Source organism: Amblyomma maculatum, chromosome 1 (assembly GCF_055883805.1).
Source record: "Amblyomma maculatum isolate TAMU_Amacu chromosome 1, ASM5588380v1, whole genome shotgun sequence".
NCBI lineage: Eukaryota > Metazoa > Arthropoda > Arachnida > Ixodida > Ixodidae > Amblyomma > Amblyomma maculatum.
The window spans coordinates 223,232,327-223,255,648 of NC_139344.1; the positions used below are offsets into that span (position 1 = coordinate 223,232,327).

The 23,322-nt window shown below is 42.3% G+C and overlaps 1 protein-coding gene across 5 annotated transcripts in view; it reads right to left on the bottom strand.

Annotated features, from left to right (window-relative positions):
• The window catches only part of kis (chromodomain helicase DNA binding protein kismet), a 154,406-nt gene that overhangs the window by 45,492 nt on the left and 85,592 nt on the right, over positions 1 to 23,322 (bottom strand). For 2 of the 5 annotated variants that reach the window (XM_084590373.1, XM_084590372.1), the window contains exons 26-31: positions 15,029 to 15,043; positions 12,173 to 12,214; positions 9,979 to 10,052; positions 8,534 to 8,742; positions 4,808 to 5,015; positions 217 to 362 (exon numbers count right to left, since the gene is read on the bottom strand). In XM_084590373.1, coding sequence (XP_084446499.1) covers positions 217 to 362; positions 4,808 to 5,015; positions 8,534 to 8,742; positions 9,979 to 10,052; positions 12,173 to 12,214; positions 15,029 to 15,043 — 694 coding nt within the window. The remainder of the gene's footprint in view (positions 1 to 216; positions 363 to 4,807; positions 5,016 to 8,533; positions 8,743 to 9,978; positions 10,053 to 12,172; positions 12,215 to 15,028; positions 15,044 to 23,322) is intronic. The other 3 variants (XM_084590375.1, XM_084590376.1, XM_084590377.1) reach the window with 3 other exon arrangements.

Below are 23,322 nucleotides of genomic sequence, written 5' to 3' on the forward strand. Positions count from 1 at the left end.
AAAAAAAAAAAATATTAATAATAATAATAATAATAATAATAATAATAATAATAATAATAATAATAATAATAATAATAATTCTGCAATACACGTAAGCATCTTTCCTTTCCTTCATAATAAATGGCACTGCAAGTTACTGCCTTCTGCATTATCGTTAATTAAATACACTAACTCAGAAACAGAAAAGCACGATGTAATATCCAGATGAAAACTTGCCTGTAGCAGATACAACAGGAAAAGAAGGTCCATGGTGGCTTACAACAACCACTGGGGGCTTTGCTGCAGACTGTGCTCGAACAACTTCACGGAATGAGAGATCTCCATCATTAAGCAGATGATAATCCATCCTGCTCAGACCATACCTACACAAAGAAATATGAACGATAAATTATTCCCACAGGAAAATTTCAAGTGCAAATAGAGAACTAAGATCAAAGCCACAAAATGAAAGACTGTGGACCAGTCCATGGACCAGACTGTGAACCAGTCTGTGAAGTGGCCTAGCCTGGTGAAGTGGCCTAGCCTGGTGGAGTGGGCCACGTTGTGGTCTGGACACGCAACAACACCCAGAGAGGGGAAGAACAGCAGACAATAGAGCAGGCCAGACATAATACACTATTGACCGCATGGCTCTGCAACAAGCATACATATTTATTCATTTATTAATACTGCGAAGTCGCTCCAAGCAGGGGTGGGCACAAAAATAACACACCAAGATACAAAACTATAAAAAAAAACTACATCTTTTACCATATACAGTTGAATCCAGAAATATCGAGCTCGAAAGGGATCACGAAATAGTTCGATATATCGATAATTCGATGTACAAAAATCTGCTTGAAACGCCACTTGCGATCGCAAAAAATGATACTGTATTTGTCGCATAATCAACCCACTCGCATAATGAACTCACCCCCAACTTTTGCCCCCGAGAATTTGAAAAAAACCGTTCGGTGGCGCGTCTCTCCGTTTCGACCGTCGCATCCACAACTCATTTATTGGCAGCACGCGATAATGCCACGACGTGTTTACCTTTTGACTATACTTTTGATAGATCCTGCAGTGGCAGGGAGCGAACTTGGCAGAGTGCCCGTGATGGCTTGATTGCACAAGCCTGGTTCGATTTATCACGCCGCGCTTGGGGCCACAAAATCATTGGAAAGCGTGATAGCTGCAAATGCCGTTTGAAGCGAACAATGCTAAAAGTCTGCGTCATGATTGCAGCTGACCGCATGCTTTCGTTGATTCATAGATGTAAGAATGGACGACTCTCAGAAAAAAAAAGAAAAAAAGCGTTGCTCCTTAACGTCCGCAGCTGCCATAGCATACGCTACACCGCACGTTCAGCAGGACGGCAAGAATTAACGACTCCCGCAAAAAAAAAAAAAAAAAAAAAGAAACAACTAAAAACTGCGGTTTCTTAGCGTCCGCAGCCGCCGTAGCTTACGCGCGTTCAGCACGACAACACGAGACGCGCATCACGCGTCAGCCGGAGCGCGCAGAGCGTTCACAGCACACACTGGAGAAGGAATCTGCCACGAGCTGAGCTGGCTTGTCCGCGCATGCGTAGTGCGTGCTGCTACGAACGAAGACCGGGAAAGAGAGAGGAGAGGGAGAGATAAAGCTGGGCCAAGCTGGGCAGAAGAGTGGGCACACCCTTGCGCTTCGCTCTATTGCGTTTTTCCCCTCTCACAAACACCACGGCTTAATTGGTTCCCTCGCGTTCCTTCACGCACATGGCTTGCAAACATCACTAGCTGGTGCACGGCAGCGATCGCCGCTAAATCACCGCAGATGCGCGCACCCTTGGGGAAAGAGCGCGGCGCTGCCCTAGAGCAGTCATCGCCGAACTGTGCCCTCTCATTCCTTCCGCGCGTGGTTTGAAAATGTCATGCAGTAAACGGCAGAGTATGATGCAATAGTCTTTGGGGAAGGCGCACCGTGCAATGCGTGGTGCGTAGTTCAATATATCGAACGACCGGCGAAATTGAGTTCGATATTGGCCTCGAGATCGAGCAGAGTCGCCACCTTGCGGCTCAGCGGCGAAACCTACTCAGTGTGGATGCGTTTTCGCGTCGCATGCTGCAGCCCGCAGTGATTTACGCGCGTGTGCGGCGTGTACAGGAGTGTTTTTGTTTGCTTCGCGGTTCCTGTGGGCTTTTGCGCACCTATATGCCTCTTGCAAAATAAATATGAACAGTCTATAACCGTAGGCTTCATTAAAAAAAAAAAATACTTGTCCGTATCGAGCATGTCATGCTTGGATAAGGACATCATCCATCGCGGTGTTCGGCGCTTGAGATCCTCTGACATGCAATGTCTCAAACGAAGTGGTACTGTCGTTACCGCCGTGTCAAAGCAAAACAGGTCGCTGCAGTCAATAAAAGTTAATGCAAACGCTCAGAAATCGCATATTCACGTTTCTGTTTGGAATACCGTAGCTACTGAAACATATGCCACCGCAGACTGCTTCATATAGCAGAATGCAGTTTGAACAGACCACTTTATGCCTACTATGCCTTCTGTATTCACGATAGAGTTGTGTGAGTAGTTTTTTTCTTTTTTCTTCTTTTTTTTTTTTTTTGCTTTTAAACCTCTGTCGCGGTGTCTCAATGGTAAGGGCGCTCGACTGCTGATTTCGAGAACGGGGGATTCAATCACAACCGTTTCGAAAGGCGCTCCTCTGCTGTGGGATTTGACTGCACAATAAACAATTCCACGTGGTAAATGTGGTGTTAATAATGAAAAAAAAAAAAAAAACGACACCAAAACCAGCCTCTGCAACCATCCGTCATAGCTGATGCCGCTTTCATGCGTTAACCCGGGCCAATATGCATTTCTTTTTTCTTTTTTTGTTGTTGAAGGCTTCTGTGCATCCGTAAACGTTTTAGTGAACACATTTTGCTTTAGAGAAATGCTCTAATGTTTGAGAAACATATTCCCTGCACCTTATTGTTACCCTAAATATTACATAATACACCTAGATTAATGTACTTTACTGGTAGCCTATTATAATCATTATAATCCCTTTTCGTCCAAGTGCTGTCTTCCGAGCAAACTCGTCGTTTCTGACAAGGGGAGTAAAACAGCTTCATGCGGGCTTAAATATCAGTGCTTAGTTCGGGAATAAATACATCTTTATAGTCGCATGATAAGATACCTCCATTTCTTTCGGAATAGTTTTATATCCGCCATCTGTTTTGGAAGCAACCCTAATATTTTACTTCGCATAAGATTTAGTCACTGCTAAATAATTAGTGATAAAGAAATTTTCAGCCTGTAAAATTGCTTTTCAGAGCATGACAGTGCCCATGCGCAGTTTATAACGATGTCTTCGCAGCGAGCAATTCGTAGCTTGCACTTTAACGTTACTGAAAATTAATCGCTGATTATTGTAAATTCTGTCAAGTATGTAAAAGTTCTCTCACAGAGTGAAATTTATTTGCATTGCAAACCAAAATAATTACACTACTAATTTACCATTATATATTAACATCACACACATCAGAAATCCCTTATACTTTCCTCGGTTTCAGGAAATCATTTACAGTTAGTGGCGCATGCAGTAATACACTATCACATTCTGTGACAGTGGCCGCAAAAAGCATCTCGGCAAATTCAATCCACTCAGCGCTGTGCACGTGAACAATCAGCTTTCCTGTGCGGCGAGGTTTCCTGCATACTGTCGGCGTGATCTCATTTTTGGGGAATACTTGTGCGTGGTTGTCTGGGCCAGAGTTGATGTGCACTCAGTCTAAACAACTCGCCATGCAGTGTGCTGCCAGTGATATTAACCTGCTTAATCCTCGAGTCAAGTACGATATAATGAACCAGGCTTCCTCGATTCAATCTAAAGTACTGCAGGTATCTGAGTGGGCTTGACACTAAATTCGCCGGTCTCACTCGCATGAGACGCGTAAACTGTGTAAAAGTCGATAAGAAAAACAAAGTCATTAGGCACGCCCAAGCATTAGGCGCGTGAGCGCGGTACAGCGCAAGAAACGTGCAAAGTAAATCTGGAAGTCTGGTGGTTGCGTGCTTTGTTTTCCTAAAATCCGCTCTTCTTCTGCTGCATTGGCGAAATCCTTGGATTTTTTTCTGCAATATTGCAGAAATACTGCAGAAGACACGTTTTCATCGCCAACAAACCCGCTGTAAACTCGGAAGCAGACCTACGCAGCGTGCGTTTCTGCGAGCGCCGCCGGCTGCCGATCCACACTACCGGAGTGATGGTGGCGCCACCTCTAGGTCGATCTCGCGGCGAATAAGACTCAGCTTTCCTATACTTTTACATGGGATTTTCAAGGGGATATTCCGTGAGTTCGATATGACCAAATTTAGAATTATCCGGGTTCGACTGTATATAAATATATGTATATTTGTTAGTTTTACTTATCTATACTTATCAAGAAACCTAAGACCCTGAATCAGTGGAGTAGTGGCAGCCTTTCTATGCCATCTAGAAGCATTTTTTGCAGCTTCTGTCAGATCAACACAGACTAAAGCACCGTCTGGTTCTATTGCCCACATAGAACAGCATGGTCTTGCATCCAAGCATAGTGACTGCAATTACAGCAAGCTCTTGAAAAGACCAGCTCGATTAAGGTGAATTCTTGGATTTGATGACTAAAGTAAGGTCATTAAGTTAGTTTCCCAAAGGACCATTTCATAGCCCTTGCTGGGCAAACAAACTTGACTGAAAATAAAAGTTGATACATTAAATGTATGGAAAAACAAGTCACTGGAAAATAAGGCAACTTAATTAAATGTATGGAAAAACAAGTCACTGGAAAATAAGGCAACTTACTTAGCTGCACCAATTAGCAAATCCTTATCATGCCGTCCACAAATCCACCAGTCTGGAAGATCCATGGAGGGTTGACACAATTTGAGCCTCTCATCAAGTTCTGGATGTGGCAGAATTTCTTCCCTTATCTTGCTCAGCAACTCGATACGCTGTAGACAACGTGTGGCTCTCTCTTCAGAAATTGGCTCGACGACGTACTGAAGGTTATCTGTGAAATATCAATCAAAACCAGGGGCGTGTCAATACCAAATTCTTGGCTGCAAACACAGATGATAAAAACAGACTGCAAACTCAAACAAATATTTATAAAAAGTTTCAAATAGGAATACAGATAGTTTACATTTTAAACACAAATTGTTTTCGTGTAACATAGTCACAAAAACCAATAAAATACACATTACACACTAATTTAGGAACCTCACAGTATTAGTAGTTTGTAGACCAGTAACTTGGGTAAAACAATAAATCACATAGCTGTATTTAATAAAAAAAAGGTTAAAAGCAAAAGGAATATAACTGTCTGACTTCCTTCTAACAAGACAAGGGAGCTTGCTGAATGTTACATGAATTCTAGGTTACAGCTGCCACGCACTGAATGCCCTTAGCAAGCATTACAAATCAGCAGAAGGCAGAGGGGCCGTGACCGTGGTGGCGGCTGCCTCCCCTTTGCTCTGTGTGACACCAAAGATTTGTAACTAAAGCTGCGAAAACACTGTTAATTCGACCCTTGTTAATTTAAAAATTGAAATAATTCATTCTGTTAGCACAGTCCCAGCCAACAGCCATGCCACTGGAAACCAGATTTCCCTCCGGTTAATTTGAGCAGGCTTCTTGAAGGGAGGCTCGATCGAAGTATGACTGGCAGTCAGCGATTGACAAAGTAGCCTTGCCAAATTTGAACTACATTCTAGTGGACTGTGCACCTCCGACACGTGCGCAAAGGCAGCTGTAACAGAAAACGGACAGCCTCATCTGAAAGAATAGATGAACTTTCAGTTTCACTTCTAACAACTTCACATCAACCCCATGGCGACGGTGGCTGTCGTCTGCACATCAGCCAACTAACCAAGCCCAGTTGCGTGCCTTTCTGGCTGCTGACTTGATACATTGATGGAAATGCAAAAATATTCACTGTAAATCTATTCTCACCCCTAGAGCAGGCGACCGTCGCCAAGTCCCTACGATTAAATTTACTGTGATATGAGAGGTTCTTGTCAATTTTTTCGGGGTCATTCAATAATTATAGTTTTTCCGGTTCTCTGAACTTCGAATTAACGAGCTTCTACTGCAATGCGAGAGGGGCCATCCCGTCCTCATTCCCACGCAATTCCTGAAGACAAAGTGCTAGATGTAGAATGTCTCCCAAGCCATCCTCAACACCCAGCCCACTGTGCGTTCAGTATCGACATCGACACGCTGCACAAGCCAGAATCAGGCCCCATGTCCAAACTGAAAGCGCAAAACTAAAACTACACCTCAAGACAGAGCATAACAGTCCCATTTGCAATGTGGTGGCATGGGCTGGCACTGAGGATTTTTTTTCTGTCATCAAGTTCTCTTTTTGGCCCCTGTGGCTCAAAAGGATGCAGTTTCTAGATTCTAAAAAACATAAATTGCAAAGAATTAAGGCAGTTCCTAAAAAAACAAAAAACGCAGTTTCTGTGCAAGCCAAGTCTCTTACCAAAGTGACTGAAAGCATTGGTAGCATTAGCACCAGTTTGCTGCCTTTGCTCCCGCAGTTAACCAGCTGCCGACCAGAATGTGGATTGGCACAATAGCATGCCGTGCGGTGTGCACTGGCATTTTGTAATCTGCGGCTGCGCAGCTGCTGTGGGTAACCTCAATAACAATCAATGCCCGAGTAACTGTGCATGGACTTTTGTCACAAGCTGCTAGTCGACAGTACGATAAGACAGCAAGTTTAACAGATATAACACTTGCAACATGCTGCAACTAGTGAGCACTGTTTGAAAATGTCACAATGTTTCATTATTTATTTTTACATTTTCACAGGGTTCAACTAAATCGAATGTAACAGTGGGTCAAATTGCATCAAATAGCAAATACATTGGCAACAAAATTGGTCAATCTGTTTCTGCAGGAAAATCGTGCAACGGTCAGAGCGGCGCGATGTTCAAGCAGACGCACTGAACACCGGCAAGCCAGTTCGGGCAGAGCCTCACTGCTCCCGCGACTCTATGACAGCGCCTTTATTTGTCCTGTAGAAAAAATAAAAAAAGAAGGAGGTGGTGATGACAGCTGTGGTTGTTTCCGCAACAACGATGCAACTTATGTGGTTTGCTGCGTGCGTTGCTTTCAAGAAGAAAAAAAAAAAAAAAAAAAGGCGTATATTGTCAATTGGCAGCGGGCGCTCTTCACTGCATTAGACAGGCGAACAATTTTTTTTTTTTTGTCTCTGTGCTCGAGCGTCACCGTCAGCAAGTGGACTCGTGCCGCGGTAATCCATGCCACTCTCTCGCTCACAGATACTTACAAGCCATTAAGTACAGTCACATGGTAAAACTACACTCGCGCTGGCTGGCCTGTCCTCCGAAGGGGCGGAGCTCCGCCACCGCCCCACCTCCATCAGATGCCGATGCAACAAGAGGTGCGACGGAGGAGAGGAAAAACAGACTGCGAGATTGAGGCCTGAAGGGCATGCGACAGTTTGCAGCAAATTGCAACTTGGAGGAGTTGGCAGCTAGCGGTGCCTGCTATCGAGAGTATAGTGGGTATGCGGGATGCATGCAAAGTGGGTTTGAGGTTGCAGAAAAAAAAACAGCAATGTTGTGGCAAATTTTCATAGCTTTCAACCTGCCGACAACCTATAAAGGCAATGCATTTTTGTATGGCTAAAATGATAGTCTTTCAGTATGTTTGAATAATACAATCATGAAAATATATGAAAAACTCGCACGGTTTCGAATTCTCTTCTAAAAGGCAGTGTAAAGTCCTAGGAGCAGCTGCATAATGGTAACGTTTGTGACTGATGTTTAGTGCTATTGCTAGGGTAATGACCCCCCTCCCCTTTTGTCACTGACAATTTACTTTTGCTTCTAATTTTCGCAGCAGGTCCCTCAGTTCCACAGCCTCACTGTCACAGTCCGCAGTGCTGACCTTAGCAGCCTGACAAGACAATGCGAAGCAATAACATCTCTGTATTTATCTGTTAAGACATCTTCTGCAGGGGTGACATTCTGGGTGAAGTTGGCAGAGTGCCAAGTTTTAGATGTTCTACGCGGCTTGTCGCGGGTGTGGAGCTAAGCGATGGAATGCGACTTAATCGTCTCTACGAGTTTCAGAAAACCTTGCTTCTGGACACTGAGAAACAAAGTGTCAGATTATTCAAAGCGCAATAATAGATGCAAGTTCTCTGTAGAGTATGTTTCATTCGCTACCTTTTGGTGCCTGTTTTGGATGATGTAATTTTCGGATAATATGCTTAGCTTTTCAACTCCCGGGAGAATCGTATCAAAATTCTTCAGTATACAATTTGTGTTTGAAGTTTCTAATGTTTGCACACCCCTAGTTGAATTGTTGCTGTTACACACAAAAAATACAAAAATAAAACATGGGAAAGTACCCTTGGCCTTGCACTTGAGGAGTTACAAGAAAGAAGAAAAGAGAGCTTTAACTTCAAATACAATTAGAGTGATTCAAGTGGATTCCTTGCTCAGTATGAATTCATGCACGAGTAAACAACTTAGTAAGGCGAGAGTTATTTACCATCTTCCTCGCCCAGCTTGCGCCCACAGACACGCCGGCACATAGCCCGAAAAGCACGGAAGTATTCTGTCAAGGTGTCATCTCGTTTGCGCTCAAGACGGCCTACTGTACGGAAGCCTTCCCACACAAAGCGCTGCTCCTGGCGACGATAATCCACGCCATAGCAAGAGACTGCTCGATAGAACTCTGCTTCTTCTCGCCTTGACCATCTGTAAAAAAAAAAAAAAAAAAAAAAAAAAAAAACGCCATGCACGCCAAGAGTAAAGAAAAAGGAAAGCAAGCATCTGATCGATCTACACAAAGTAATACAGCAACTTCCACAAATATACTGACACACCTCAACTTTTTTACATTCAAATGCCTTCTGTATATCCACTTGAAAGGGTGCACAAAAAAGAGTAGGCATGCAACACTCTCTCTTAAATATTCCAGGAACTACACACAGTCACAATTTATTCATCACTTTCATGCGCGACACTATGCTGAAATGAGGAAACCAGCATGGCGACCACCAGCAAGACATGACTGATATGGTATGCGTAGTTTAACATTCCGAAGCAAAGCATGGGCTATGAGGGACGCCAATATGCTTCTGGATTTATTTACCACGTGGGTTCTTTAACGCCATACTGGCACCGCACAAAACACAAGTTCTTCTGCTGAAGACGTAGCCAGGATTCCAGAGCCCATAACTCTGAGATGAGCAGCTGAATGCTTAATCTACTGAAGCACGAGTTTGAGATATGATAACCTGACACATCCTATTTGCATACCTCAGCAGCAGTCACTAGACTGCTTTTTGCCACAGTCCTTACCACACGGTATGCAGTATATTGCTAAGGAACAGGGAAGTTCCAGTATTAGCCTCAAGGATCCAGCACAAAGCCTTCTGCATCAAAGACCAATGCGATACTTATTTCTTACAAAAATGATCAAAAAGCCCACAAAAGCTAAAAAAAAAAAGACCAACGAAGAAAGTACCATGAGCACATCCTATTTACCACTTTAAAGGTAACAAATTATTACTGCTATAATGTGCAACGGTCACCATGCATTCTTATATCTACTGTAGTTTGGCATAGAATATAATCTAGCACTGATTCATCACAGGTGATTTATGCAAAAGCCAGTGCACTGTCAGATCAGCAGCTAGTCCTAAACTGGAAGAAAAGCAGGCACAGTGTGGCAATCATGCTGTATCTTTTCAAACAAAAAGCACAAAAGAATGAAACTTTAATAATGCAAACTGTAAAAACCTGTTTTCACCAGCTAACGAAAACTCCTTCGGTTCCAGATGTTCTGGCAAGTCAACCAAAAAAAGGTGAGCAGCAATCCATGTAGAGGCTTACAACTATAGACACATTAATCGATAAGAATGCTTATGGACACATTCCGACCCAAATTTCTCTAAACTAATGATAGACTTCCAATGTTCTTACTCTCACCTCTGTTGAGTTTCAAGCCTCCGTATTTCTCTCTCACGAATGGCAGCCTCAAACTTCTCTCTTCTTTCCATTCGCTGCAAGACAGGAAATGCAGGGTTAAATACAACCCCAAAGATGATATTACACACACAAGCAAAGCTATTGCATACAAACACCCAAAAGCAAACTGCAAGCTGGAAAGAAAGCGCACAGCAAACGGCAAGTTCTGCTAAGAAATAAAAATATGTTCAGTGAACGAGTTTCACTTCTAAGTATTAAAAAAATGAGAGCTAAACAAACAAACAAAAAAAAAAGGCCCTGATAAAAAAAATGAAGCTAATTTCAAAAATAAACGCTTTAGAGGACCTGTAGTGAGAACATGCAAAGGTAGCATCCCTAGAGTCCATTTCGAGATAGTCTGGAACAAGTGTTACAGCAGCAGTTTTACTAGCACTAGCCAGGGCTTTTATCAAAAATAGCATGCGTTGAAATATGTATAAAAAAAATGCAAGGGGAGCTAGTGCTGTGATAAGTAAGCTGAAACTAAGAATACGCAAAACATCCTACATATTTTTTCCTACAGAAGTACTGGTATACCTATGACATCAAAGCACATTAACATAAGATACTGCTGAAAGCTACAAAGAATACAGTCGTCAACCAAAAATACAGACTAGATTCTTCTTAACAATTTAGGAGTATAAGTGAAGTGACTTTTTTTTTTTGTTACTTTTCAGACTGTCCTATTTTCTGAATGCTTTTGCAGCCCTTTAAATGTCTAAAGAAAATCTGTCCGCAACTGTGCTATACATTTACATCCTCAACCTTTCAGACCAAGCTATCGACGTCACTTATGATCCTTCTAGTGCAGGATTAAACAACAGTAGCAAACATAAGAAAGCAAAAATATTAGCTGTTGGAGAAGAAACAAAAAAGGGGTAGCAATCTTTGTGCCACTGAAGTGAAAATCAAGTCAGCTAGTATCCTATCCCTCTCGATGCAAATCTTTCCATTATGCTACCCATGGGTCACTTATCTGCTTGCATTTCATTTGATTTGATGTGAAGTTGTATAAGGAATGCCACCCCTGCATGCTCTAAAACAGTTGTGCCTACTTACAACGACTGCATTAAGCCTTCGACACAACAGTGTATACAAAACATACATTTTATTATATGGGGGCAAAGTTCTTCACGTGACATTTCAACTTATGCTTAAAATGAAAACGAAAATTGATACTGAAGAAAGAAAGAAAAATATATTTTCGTAGTCACAATATCGTAATAGAAAAGCCTTTTTCTTACACTCCCAGAAAACAACAGTGGAGCCGCAATTTGTTTTTGAGTATCATGTTTACTGTTTACGCACGTGACTACTGTGGAATACACTCTCTAGCATGCTCTGCCAATTACCATGGAATCGTGACATTATTATGGCTGCATAGTTAAAAGGAATATGGCTGGATTTTTCAGAAAAAAGGGGATGACAACATTAACCTTAGAGCCATTGCATTAAGAACTGAATACATAAAATAATGGTTATAATGCTGTAAAGGAAATGCTAGCTTAAACATCAAACTCTGGCCAAAAATGGTAATTTACTGCAACATTTAGTTGCCTACAGTACCTAGTGTATTAGATCTAAATATCTAGTATTTCAATTTATAAAGCTTCCTGTTACCAGTATTGTTTGACAACTAAACTTGCATGATACTCAAAAACAGATCAGTTAATTTTAGACTTCCCTGATAATGCTACTTACACTTTCTATTTTTTAAGTCACATCCCATGGGAATCAATATCTGGAGTAGCTTATTTACTTCGTAGTAGTGACTTAGTCAATAACATATACTCAATACATAATATGCTAACTTGAAATGGCCAGAATAATGCTCGAAAATGAAAACAAAAATAAAATATCAACTAACATTACAGACCATGACTATCATGCATGAAACCTAATTTGTTCTTGCCATTATTTTCATAAGCTTCCAACATCAGTCATAAGCAGGCTCAACTGCAGTTGAAATGTGAATGTCCTTCTTTTAAAAAATTTCAAATTGACAAAAATAAAGAAAAAACTACTTTGCTTTCAAAATATTCCCTCTGCCAACTATTCCATTAATGTCTAGTCTAAACATGAAACAAAAGCTGCAACACAGCATCACAGTAGAGCTGCAGAAAGAGAGGTATGGCAGTATAGATAAAATGCATACATTTACAAAGTTAAAACCCTCCACCTGTAAAGCGGTTAAAATCTGCAACAAAAAGAAAGTTCATATCATTAACCTCGGGGCAATTCAAACAATAAAACCAATAACGGCATAAAAGATGGTGATCTAAAATTGCTGACATTTAGCCCTTGAAGAACAAACTATACTGATGAAGCCAAGATGATCTTTCACTGTCGCAAAGATGTTTTCTTTCAGGGGGATACGTGCTACACATAACACAAGAGCACAGCAGCCACCCAGCAGGCATACGAGTGCTACAAAATTCAACATTATTGCACAATATTATGCAATTCAACATGAAGCTTCCTGAAAGGACTCCATGCGACCTCAAAAGATCCTTGGACACAGCTTTCCTTAAAAGAAATTCTCTTATCATGTAAACTCAGTGCCAGGTCTATTTGAGTTATTCCTTGACACAAAACAAAAATCTTTTACAGAATAATATAACAGTCTTAATGTAACGACGTCAGCTGCAATGTGCTATAGCTACAAAAATATGCTACACAACTCCCAGCTTTCATCCTTTTCCAAAGAACGGTCATTCCTTGACCTGAATACTCATTAAGCCATATAATCTCTTACCGAGGCTGTCAAACATTACAGGTCCTCATTTCCAAAACTAACCACAAGTATGAGCGGCTTCAGAATTCTTCAGTAAATTCCATAAGAAAGATAGTGCAACAGGTATGTGCAGCCTTAATCTTACTGGCATGTCTGAAATCATGGGATAGAAACTCTTCCATAATATTACTGTTACCATACATTCCACATACACATTGTTAAGATACCCTAAAAGCGATGAAACAAAACTTGATTTCATTATTCAGATACCATACATTTTTGATGTTATAGAACAGTTCCTCCATATTTTCTTGAGCATTAAAACTGTGAAAAAAATGTACAAAGAATAAATGCCACGCTAGTCATGAAGGCACAGATTATTAAAAAAATCAGCTGTAATAAATTAAAATTTCGAGTGCTACAATACAGATAGGTCCACATGCAAAACAAAGTTTCTTTGCTAAGATAAAAGCACTACTATCATCACCTGCCTCCCATTCAAAGCCCATTTCTATCTAAGCCCTATTCACAATCCATGAGCACTGCAATCCACACACACACACACACACACACACAAAAAAACAACAAAAAAACAGTGCAATAAATTACAGTGCTACAAGAGAAAAAAAAAATGGTTTAACACAATTGACCACTTAAATGATACTAATACAGCAGCCAACTAGTAGCCTTCAGGCAAGCCTTCACATCAAAGTTCTATCTATGAGCTGTTTCCAAATTGTTCCTTAGCATTACAGATATATGTCACTACTGAAAGCTGGCACAGGCATTTTATTCCCCCATCATCATCAACTGTCAGCATGCTGTACTGAAGTAGTAGCTGCAAAAACAAGGAAAATAAACCTTTAAAACATGTGCAACACCCGAAATCATAAACCATGAGCCCAAAAGTAATAACAAACAAAGCAAAGCCCAATTGTTTTTTCATTCTGATATAAGTACTATATTTATATTCCCACTGCATTAACAAATCTAAAAAATAAAAGCAAGCAAAAGATGCAACTGACCACTATCTAGTAAGTGAACAAAAATATCTCCACAACCATGCATAACAGAGGGCAACATGGAACGGTAGGGAAGGTGGGGACGCCTCATGCAATTTTTTTTTTTTTTTCCAAATGTTAAGAGGATGCCTAGGCCAAGAGACAGCAGCATAACAGGAGCATAACATATGCATGAAACAAGCATTCGGCAATGGAAACAACCAACCAATCTGAAATCCTAAATATATCCACTTAGGCTCTTTCTAGTTTATCTCTTTCAGAAAATGTTCACCAGCCATCTCAAGTTTCATAAGCTAAATTTCAAGCCAAAGAATGAAGCTTGACTACAGTAGCAGTCACAATAAATGTGCCTACAAAAAACTCCTACCTGAAGCCTACCATTCAAAAAACCGTACAAAATGTGAAGTGAAGCTATAAATATGAGATGCCATGGTTACACCTCATGAACATAAAAGGCAGCAGCCCTGATAGCTCAAGAACAACAAACTCAGCGTGGAAGATAAGTCAGAATACGCCACCAGTTTCAGAAATGAATGGTTGCCGTGAAAGCGGACAGTTTCACAAAAGATAAGCCAGAACTCTGTTAATGATACTGCTAATTAACACATGCGTGGTTATCAAACAGACAACTGAAGCCGCCCCCCCAGTCCTGTTTTCCAAAATAACCAATGATATATGCTTACCTGCTTTCTTTTGTATGCATCAAAACCAATAATCAAGCTAACCTTACATCAACTCAAAGAAAACTTTGGAATTTGTTACTGTCTGGCTAACGGAATCTATTAATTTTACTAAAGAAAAAGAAAAGCCAACGATAGTAAGCTACCACAGTCAACGTATAAGGGTTGACAAAAACAACCGTAACAAATCAGTAGATCAGTAGATTAAACGCCAAACTTCCAAGGATAAGTATTGCAGTTAATGATGCCAATTTCTAAGATGAATACTGAAAAAAGTCATCAGCCTGTTGCTAAGCGAGGTGAACAAGAGGCAAGGACAACTGGCTACAGAAACAGCAGGGGCAGCAGCAGAATAGGCAGGACAGGGAGCGACGACACGAGCCAAGCACGGGGACAGGGAATGGCTGCTAATGGGCAGCAAGGGTAATCGAAACCACAACAGTAGCCACGCAACAAGGCTAGGACTGCACAACAACTGGGAGGGACGCCACTCAGGAAAAAAGGGGGATGGCAAAAGCTTTTCTACAAGCTGCAAAGACAACAAAGAGCTTGCCAAAATTCAAATGGCATCCTACCTGGTAGGCTGTGTTCTGAAAGGAAGGCACAACCAAGAAAAGCATTTAATGATCCACCAGAGGCCACGTTTGCAATGCACTCACTCAAGCCGCATTCTGTTAAATATCACACGATTAAGCTCTGGACTACACTCGCCTGGGAGGAACCACCATCATGTGATTACTATGATAGCGGCTATTTTCTTTATTCACTGACATGCAAACAAGGTCATAAGAAGAACCAAGAAAACTTCTCACACAAAATAAACCAAATCTGCCATCTTGTCCTATCATGGCTTTCAGCTGGGTATACTACTGCATCCTCAATCATGCTTTACCACCCATCTCCATTGGAAAATTAGACCAATAGCACAGTAGTAGTGAAATCTGCCATGACTAACAAAAAGGTACAGCTATAAATTCACAGAAAATGCCAAAAGGGCCACCAATTTGTGTTAATCAATTATGTCTACTCAACATCACATGTTCACAAACTAAGTTACCTTCTTTTAGCTGTAACAAAAAATAAGTGGTTAAAAACATTAAAAATAAAAAATAACCAATCATCAAATTTAAAAAAAAATTGCCATTTGCAAAAACTTCTTACAATATTACTAACTAAAAGTGATTGCATCAGATAACTTCAGCCATGCTGCAACTTGACCTGAATACTCATTAAACCATATATGAAATGCACCTTCACTACTCTTTTGGCTTGAACATTCCAATGTACCACTCCTTACTTCTAAAGCTAGATAACAAATGCTACTAAAGACACAAAGAACCTTCCCTCTCAAAATGGTGGCTGTATCCCACTTGCCCGCCTTTCAGAAATAATCCTGAGAGTAAATTACAATTATAACAATGAACATGTTAACTATGCAGTAAGTCCTCATTATAAATATTGAAAGAAACTAGAATGGCAAAAAAAAAAAACTAATTGGTACTTCATTACAAGCAGAAAGACCTTAAAACAGTCAGAGTCAAGTGGCATATACACTAAAACTTTGTTTACATACTTCAGACACTGAAACAGACAGATGCAAGTTGTCATAAAAAGGAGCATACAATATTTTTCTCAGATGCAGAGAAAGATGAGCAGATGGAGTGGAAGAGGTGTAGGCAGATAGCATGCAGCCTGCCTCCCTTTCATTTGTGCAGACTACCACTTCACTTCTAATTCACTTCTATTCACCGAACATATCTGAACCCAGGTCCAGGTTTGCATCATATTTCCAATTTTCAGTTTCGAACCAGGTTTAGGACAACCAAGACCAAGCACAAATGAAATGCAACATTCGGACAACCCTCCAAAGTAAGCATGGCATGGCAACGTTGCTTTCATTACACTCTCTGCATGAAGAGAGGGAAAAAAGCCCATGGCCACCTGTGTCCCCCTCCCTGCGCATACCCTTGGGGTTTTGAGAGAGTTCTCCAAAAACAAGAACTTTGATAAGGGCCGTAAGGACTAGCTATATAAACCATTTGAATAAGTTCATTATACTGAAATAACGGCTTATTGTACGCGTATGCTAGATATAAAATCAAGAATAAGGTTCTAAGGCTTGGCTTAGTGAGCAATGAAGCCATGTCAATGATCAGTACACAAGTAGTTTTCAGTTCAGCAATTCCAGGTATAGCTTTGGGCTACAGAACTGCAAACCTTCCCATGGTATCTTTCAGAAATAAAAAAATCAAAAATAAATGTGAAAGCCAGGCTTTCACAGATGCAGAGCAGAAGAGGTTTAAAATTTGAAGCCAATATGTGAGCTATATTTAGTGACAAACTGAACTTTTGGCAGGAAATGCTCTTAAAAGGAAATTGGTATTAATTTACTAAAGAGTACAAAAACTCAAAATTGCATCTCTCAAAGTAGCGCTTTTACTTGCCACTCTCACTCTTCAAGCAATCGCTCCTACTGATAATGCAGCCTACTAAAAACAAAACGCACCCCCTCGCTTATTGCTGTGCATACATTTAAAAGATAAAAACAAATTGCAGTGCCAATCTCTAGGGGTGGCTTTACAGGATTATGCAAAAATGCCAAGTACACCTGTTATATGCACACTACCTTTCAACAATGCCTCTGATTTAAAAGGCTGCGAACTAATGCTATTTGATGACAGCTTTGCTTGACAGTGAAAGAAATGGCTACAAGGGCGAAGCAGCCATAACCGTGTCATTCTAAGCTCAATAGTTCGACTGCACTATTGCATTTGACCACACAGTGCATTCCTCTTTCTGCAGTATTTTCACACTGCCACTACGACAGGTGTCGCCATCTATGAAAGCATCTTGAAACTTCACATGCCGAGCAAATTTGATGTCATCAATTTGGTGTCAATGGTGATAGAAAAGTAAAGTTGCAGTATCTTTCGCACTTATCACTGAACACCCGAGCCACACAGTATGGGAAATGAAGTTGGGAGAGAAGAGGTAGTGTAGTGAAGAGCTATAGAATACTAATTTCCACCACCTAGGGATATTTACGTGCACTGACATCGCTGCGCAGATTTCTCACAGCTAAACTGCCGAGAAACACCAACAGTGCTTTCGCACATCTTTATATGTTTAGAAAGGCTTCAACCTCAGCAAACATTTTTTTTTCTGCAATACTCAGTTAATGGCACATTTACATTGATGCAGGCTTTCTCCTTAGCACACCTTCCATTAAAGAAATTGAAAGACGACAGGAGGAGCGCCCAGGCTTTGTACTTCACTACTTTAAGAGTAGATTTGCCATGCAAAACTTTGCTTACTTAAAAACTTTCTGCAACAGGTTGTCTGAGGACAATTTTATAGATGGCTTTGGAGTTTGGAGTGTCATGTTATGGCCCAGCCGTCTCATGGTGCACGTTAGACTATTTTAAGCACTTTTTCTCGCACTTTTTTTTTTTTTTTTTTTTTTTTTTTTTTTTTTTTTTTTTTTTTACAGTTGATCCCGGATATATCGAACTTGAAGGGGATCGCTAAAATAGGTCGATACATCGATAATTCGATATATAAAGCATGCTAACAGATGAGCTTCTCTGTAACCCAGAACCGTGAATATGGTGTACCGACACTAGCAGCATGCTTCCTGCAGCAATGGGCTGCCTGCCGGCATAGAGGTTGTTCTCAGCTCGCTGCGGCAACCCACAAAGAGCAAGCGCGCCCCAAGAGTCAAAAAGAGGGGCGCCCCTTTCAACGTGCCACTCCATGGATGCAGCGTGTTCCAAATATTTCTTAGCGATAGATAGGAACATCGGCCCTCACGCTGGTTGCACCTAGTGTCTCATGCCTTGCGCCACAAATTCCATTGGAATTGAGGTTCATATCAAAGCTACTGCAGACAAGGCTTTGGGGAAAACCCACTGCTATCATAAGAAGCCTAATTCTCTTACTGGCACACTATAACACAATAAAAAATTTATCGAAATAGGGTCTCCTTCAGCAGCGAAGCAGCCCATGCGAAAGCCGCTGCTAGTCTTTGGTCAGTAAGGCTGGCTTCACTGCATGACAGTTAATGCCTTGAACACCGGCTTTCGGCTTTCCCAACAAAACAAACACGACTGGCCGCAAGCCATTTTCAATCGGACTCTATGCACATCTGTCAAGCAGTTTTACAGCGTTAGCACTGCCAGCAGGTGGCCAAGGTTAAGCAGCTAACCCAGCTCTAAGCAAGAAAAATGACTGTGGGGTTGCCGTTAAGATAAGCACAACTTGCAGAGGCATAGCGCTCAGTTCGATATATGGAACATTCTGCTGAACGGAAGTTCGATAAACCCAAACACCAGTCCAATACTTTTGCATAGGATTTTCAAGGGGGCATTCTGAGAGTTCGATGCAAATAATAATTCGGTATATCTGGGTTCAATACATACGAAATCAACTGTATTTTATGATCGGTACCTGTATTTTCCATGTTTTAATCTGACTGCAGCCAGAAGAGCGTTCTCTCAACTTCATAACAAGTACATGCTAGCTGTTATAGTTTGCCTACTTGTACAGGTGGAACATAACCACAGCTTCATGACTACACTGTGCCTTCCTGTATATACACTTCCAGGTGGATTTTAGCAATAAAACTTTTAGGACAGCAGACAGGTGGCTACAATGAATTTCAAAAAATTTCATGCCATTTTGCAATTTTAAAGCCATCCCTTTCCCCTTAATATGGACAATTCAAATTACTGTATTCTTCCAGAGACGAGACTTTTCCATTTATGCCAGGAACCGGTTATATTGAGAATGGACAGAGTGAAAAAGTACAAAAGCTAATGGCATGTTAACGCAGAAAGTGATGTGAACAAAACGTCAAATGTAGTAACCAAATATTGTAGAGAGCAAGGGCTGCCTATAAATATTCATATTTTGGTAGGAAGATCAAATATGCACAAAAACATGCAACTACATTACACACTGGAACATGCATATGCTACTTTATGCAGTGCGTGCACACACTTTTGTAAGCTAGTGAACTGCTAAGTGCACAGATTCATTCTGCTCAAAATGAGTCTTCTGTCGAACTTGCCACCGACAAGCCACCACAGAAGAACTCAGCAACGCACTCCGTGGCACTAATTTTTAATTTTCCACAAAAGGAATTAAAGTTCATGAACAAATAGTCTTCTGTCGAACTTGCCACCGACAAGCCACCACAGAACTCAGCAACGCACTCCGTGGCACTAATTTTTAATTTTCCACAAAAGGAATTAAAGTTCATGAACAAATGAACTCTCTCATAGTACAGTAAAACCTCGTTATTTGAAAGGCATGGGGATGGCACCACAGTTCGAAATAAAGAAAGTTTTAACAAGAGTTAACACAACAAACTAATGAAGCCTCCGAGATCAGTAAAGGCAGGAACCACCAGTAGAGTTCAAATCTCAAATGTCATGTCGCTATGCTACACCGCTTATCAACCGTCACCACGTTTCAACTGCCAATCCTCCTCGACCACAACGGTTCCACATGCAGTTTTGTAGCGAGAGCTACATTGGCCACAGTCTTGAAATTTCGCCGAGCTTGTCCGAAGAGCGAAGAAAGAAAAAAAGAAGGAAAAGAAAAACAGATAACTCGGTAGTCGGTAGAGGCGAACGACAACAGTGAACTGCTAGGACAGAAGGTTCGTTCGAACGTTGTGACGGCGGTGTGCCCCGGAGTTCGACGTAGAGACGATGTCAGACCACTAGAAGTCTTCTACGCCCAAGTGAGAATGGTCAACGACAAGAGGCAAGAGGTGCTCATACTTGAAGTGATTCCCCTATGGCATAAATAAAGCTGAAACCATAGAGTAAACTATATGTGCAAAACCCATGTCTTTGCTTTCAAGCCGAACCTAAGCGTAGCCATACAGATTGCTCTCGCGTAACTCTAGGTTTAACTCTTTCGCTGTCACTAACGTACCGGTACATTTTTGTGCCCCCCTCCCCAGTGTCACTGCCGTACCAGTATGTTCCCTATCGCGCGTTCAAAACTTCGCGCCTGACCGCGAAGCTGGCACGCTTGGACTGGCTGCACCATCTGTCAAATCTTTCTACAAGTTCGCAATTTTTACCCCACGCTGTGTTGGTACGTATATATTGAGTATGGAGCGACCGCACCCACCCCTGCCACCTTCTTTGTTGGGGGGCGCTGTCACTCCGTGCGCGCTACTCTATCACGCTAAGCGATCATGCGCGCACGCGTTTCGCGGCACGCGCGTGCGGTTACGGGCTCAAGGGTTATTCTGCCATCTGCCGCAGGTTTACAGGTTTTTATTTTTATTCTGTTGGCATGTCTGCTACGATGCGTCAAGTTCAGGGGCGCGTGCTGTTGCCTCTCAAATAGATCGACACGACTCTATTGCTACTTTCACTCTCTCGCCGCGCCCTTGCTTGCGGCTAGCAGCAGCAAAGGAGATTGTTTTAGCCTCTCTACATCTCCCTCTGTCATCTTGATTTCACAACGTGCCATTTCTCTCCGTTGTGTGGGCCACCAAAAGTGCGCCCTCTGTGCGTGTGGTTACTTTCGGATGGCTGACCGCGCGGGACCTTTGATTCCTGATTGGAGCGATGACTCTTCTGATTATGAATACGAGCAGAGCTGGATCCAGACTCTCAAGAAGTATCGAGGAGTGTTTTTTTTCCTTATATTATCCTCATTTAACTCATTATAGTCAGGCTGCTGCTGATGATGATGATGTTCATTAACAACACCTACAGAACACTGAAATGTGCATATTCCGTTGACTATGTAGTTCGCATAGCAATCATAATCAAAAATAAATCGCTATACTCGTTCCCTGAAACCAAGCAGACACTGAGGGTGCGTTACAGCCAAAAACACCCGACAGCGAAAGGGTTAACCACAAGCTAAACCACACCTAATTTTTTTTTACTTTCCTACAGCTCCTACGAAGAGGAGGAGCAGTTTCGCGACAGTATTGCCTGGCCGACCAGGCACAACGGTGCATGGTTTGAAATATCAAATATCAGCGGCAACCAATCAGGGCTTGAATTGCCGGGCAACATTCCATAAAAACATCAATGGAGAGTGGACAGGCCAAGTCATACAGTTAGAATTATCCAGAAATTCTAATTACCGTATTTACTCGAATCTAGGCCGGTACTTTTTTTTTTTTAATTGGTTACGAAAGTCGGGGGTCGGCCTAGATTCGAGGATGCGGTTTGCCCGCAACCGCTAGACATGTAGCGCCATCTCGCGACTACTGCTTGAAGCTTGCAAGTTTGCAGGCTCCATTTTGCTTTTGTGAACGTTGCACCAAGGTCTCGTCGTTTCGCGTTTCCTTGTGTGCGTCTCTGCGTGCCCTCGAAAAAGCAGTCGTGTTCGCGGCGCGATGGCTCCCACCAAGCGATGCCATTACACTGCGGCTTTTAAGCGGAAAGTAGTTTTGGAGGCGGAGAAGACGTCAAACCTACACGATCAGCACGACTTCGGCGTGGATGAAAAAAACGTGCGCAAGCAGCGGAATGAGCTTTTCGACTGCGCTGCAAAGCGAATGGCCTTCACTGGACCCAAGAGCGGGCGACACCACGAGGTGGAGAAGGATGTCGCTGATTTTATCAGGAAGCAAAGGGAAAGTGCAATGCCCGTGACGACGGAGATTATACAGGCGAAGGCGAGGGAGATCGCAAACGTTAAGAGGCGTTGGACGGACCCAATTTAAGGCCAGCAGGGGCTGGGTCACTCGCTTCATGAAGCGTTTCGGGTTCAGGTTGCGACAGAGGACTTCTGTGTGCCAAAACCTACCCCCTGACTTTGAGGAGAAGCTGGTCGCATTCCAGCGCTTTGTTATCAAGAAGCGGTTGGAGGAGGACTACAGACTGGGCCAAATCGGTAACGCCGACCAGACCCCAGTCTGTTTTGACATACCTGTAGCGTTCACAGTGAATGAAAAGGGCGCAAAACAGGTAAAAGTCAGAACTGCTGGGTACGAGAAGCAACATTTTACCGTGATGTTATGTTGCATGGCCGATGGGCAAACTGCCGCCCTACATCATATTTAAGCGGAAGACGCTTCCAGCTGGAGTTTTCCCTAAAAACGTCTTTGTGCGCGTCCATGAGAATGGATGGATGAGTGGTGCCCTTGTCGAAGACTGGGTGAAGACCGTTCGGCAACGCCGTCCCGGGGCCCTGTTGTTCAAGAAGTCGCTCCTGGTTCTCGACTCCTACCGCGGCCACTTGACAGATGCCGTAAAGTCCGTGCTTTCGGATGGCGGTACGGACATTGCGATAATCCCCGGAGGTATGACGAGCCAGCTACAGCCGCTCGACGTAGCCATCAACAAGCCATTTAAGGATAGGCTGCGGAAGCACTACAACGACTGGCTGACAATGCAAGATCACCAGCTCACACCGACCGGGAGCATCAAGCGTGCTTCGCTTAGCCAAGTGGTGAACTGAGTCGCCGCAGCGTGGGAGGAGATTCCAGCCGAACTGATTGTGCGGGCCTTCCGAAAGTGCAGTATTTCCAACGCGCTGGACGGAAGCGAAGACAGTGCACTGTGGGAGGAAACCAGCGACAAAGAGGACAGCGACGGCGATGAAGACAGCGAGTGAGCATTGGACGTGCTACAATGAGTGTCGCAAGCACAATAAAATGCATGTTCTAGTTCCAGTCAATGCCTTTTTTCATTCGGCTTACATTCGAGTAAACTTAATATTTTTTTTTTTTCTGACCGTCTGAATTTAGGGGGTCGGCCTAGATTCGAGTAAATACGGTATTGAACTTCGAATTAATGAGCTACCAATGTATAGTTTCAGCAAAGAAAGCATGCAGCGAGAAAACAGCAAGCCTATGCCTAGGGAACTTAAAGCTGCTTAGAAGTGT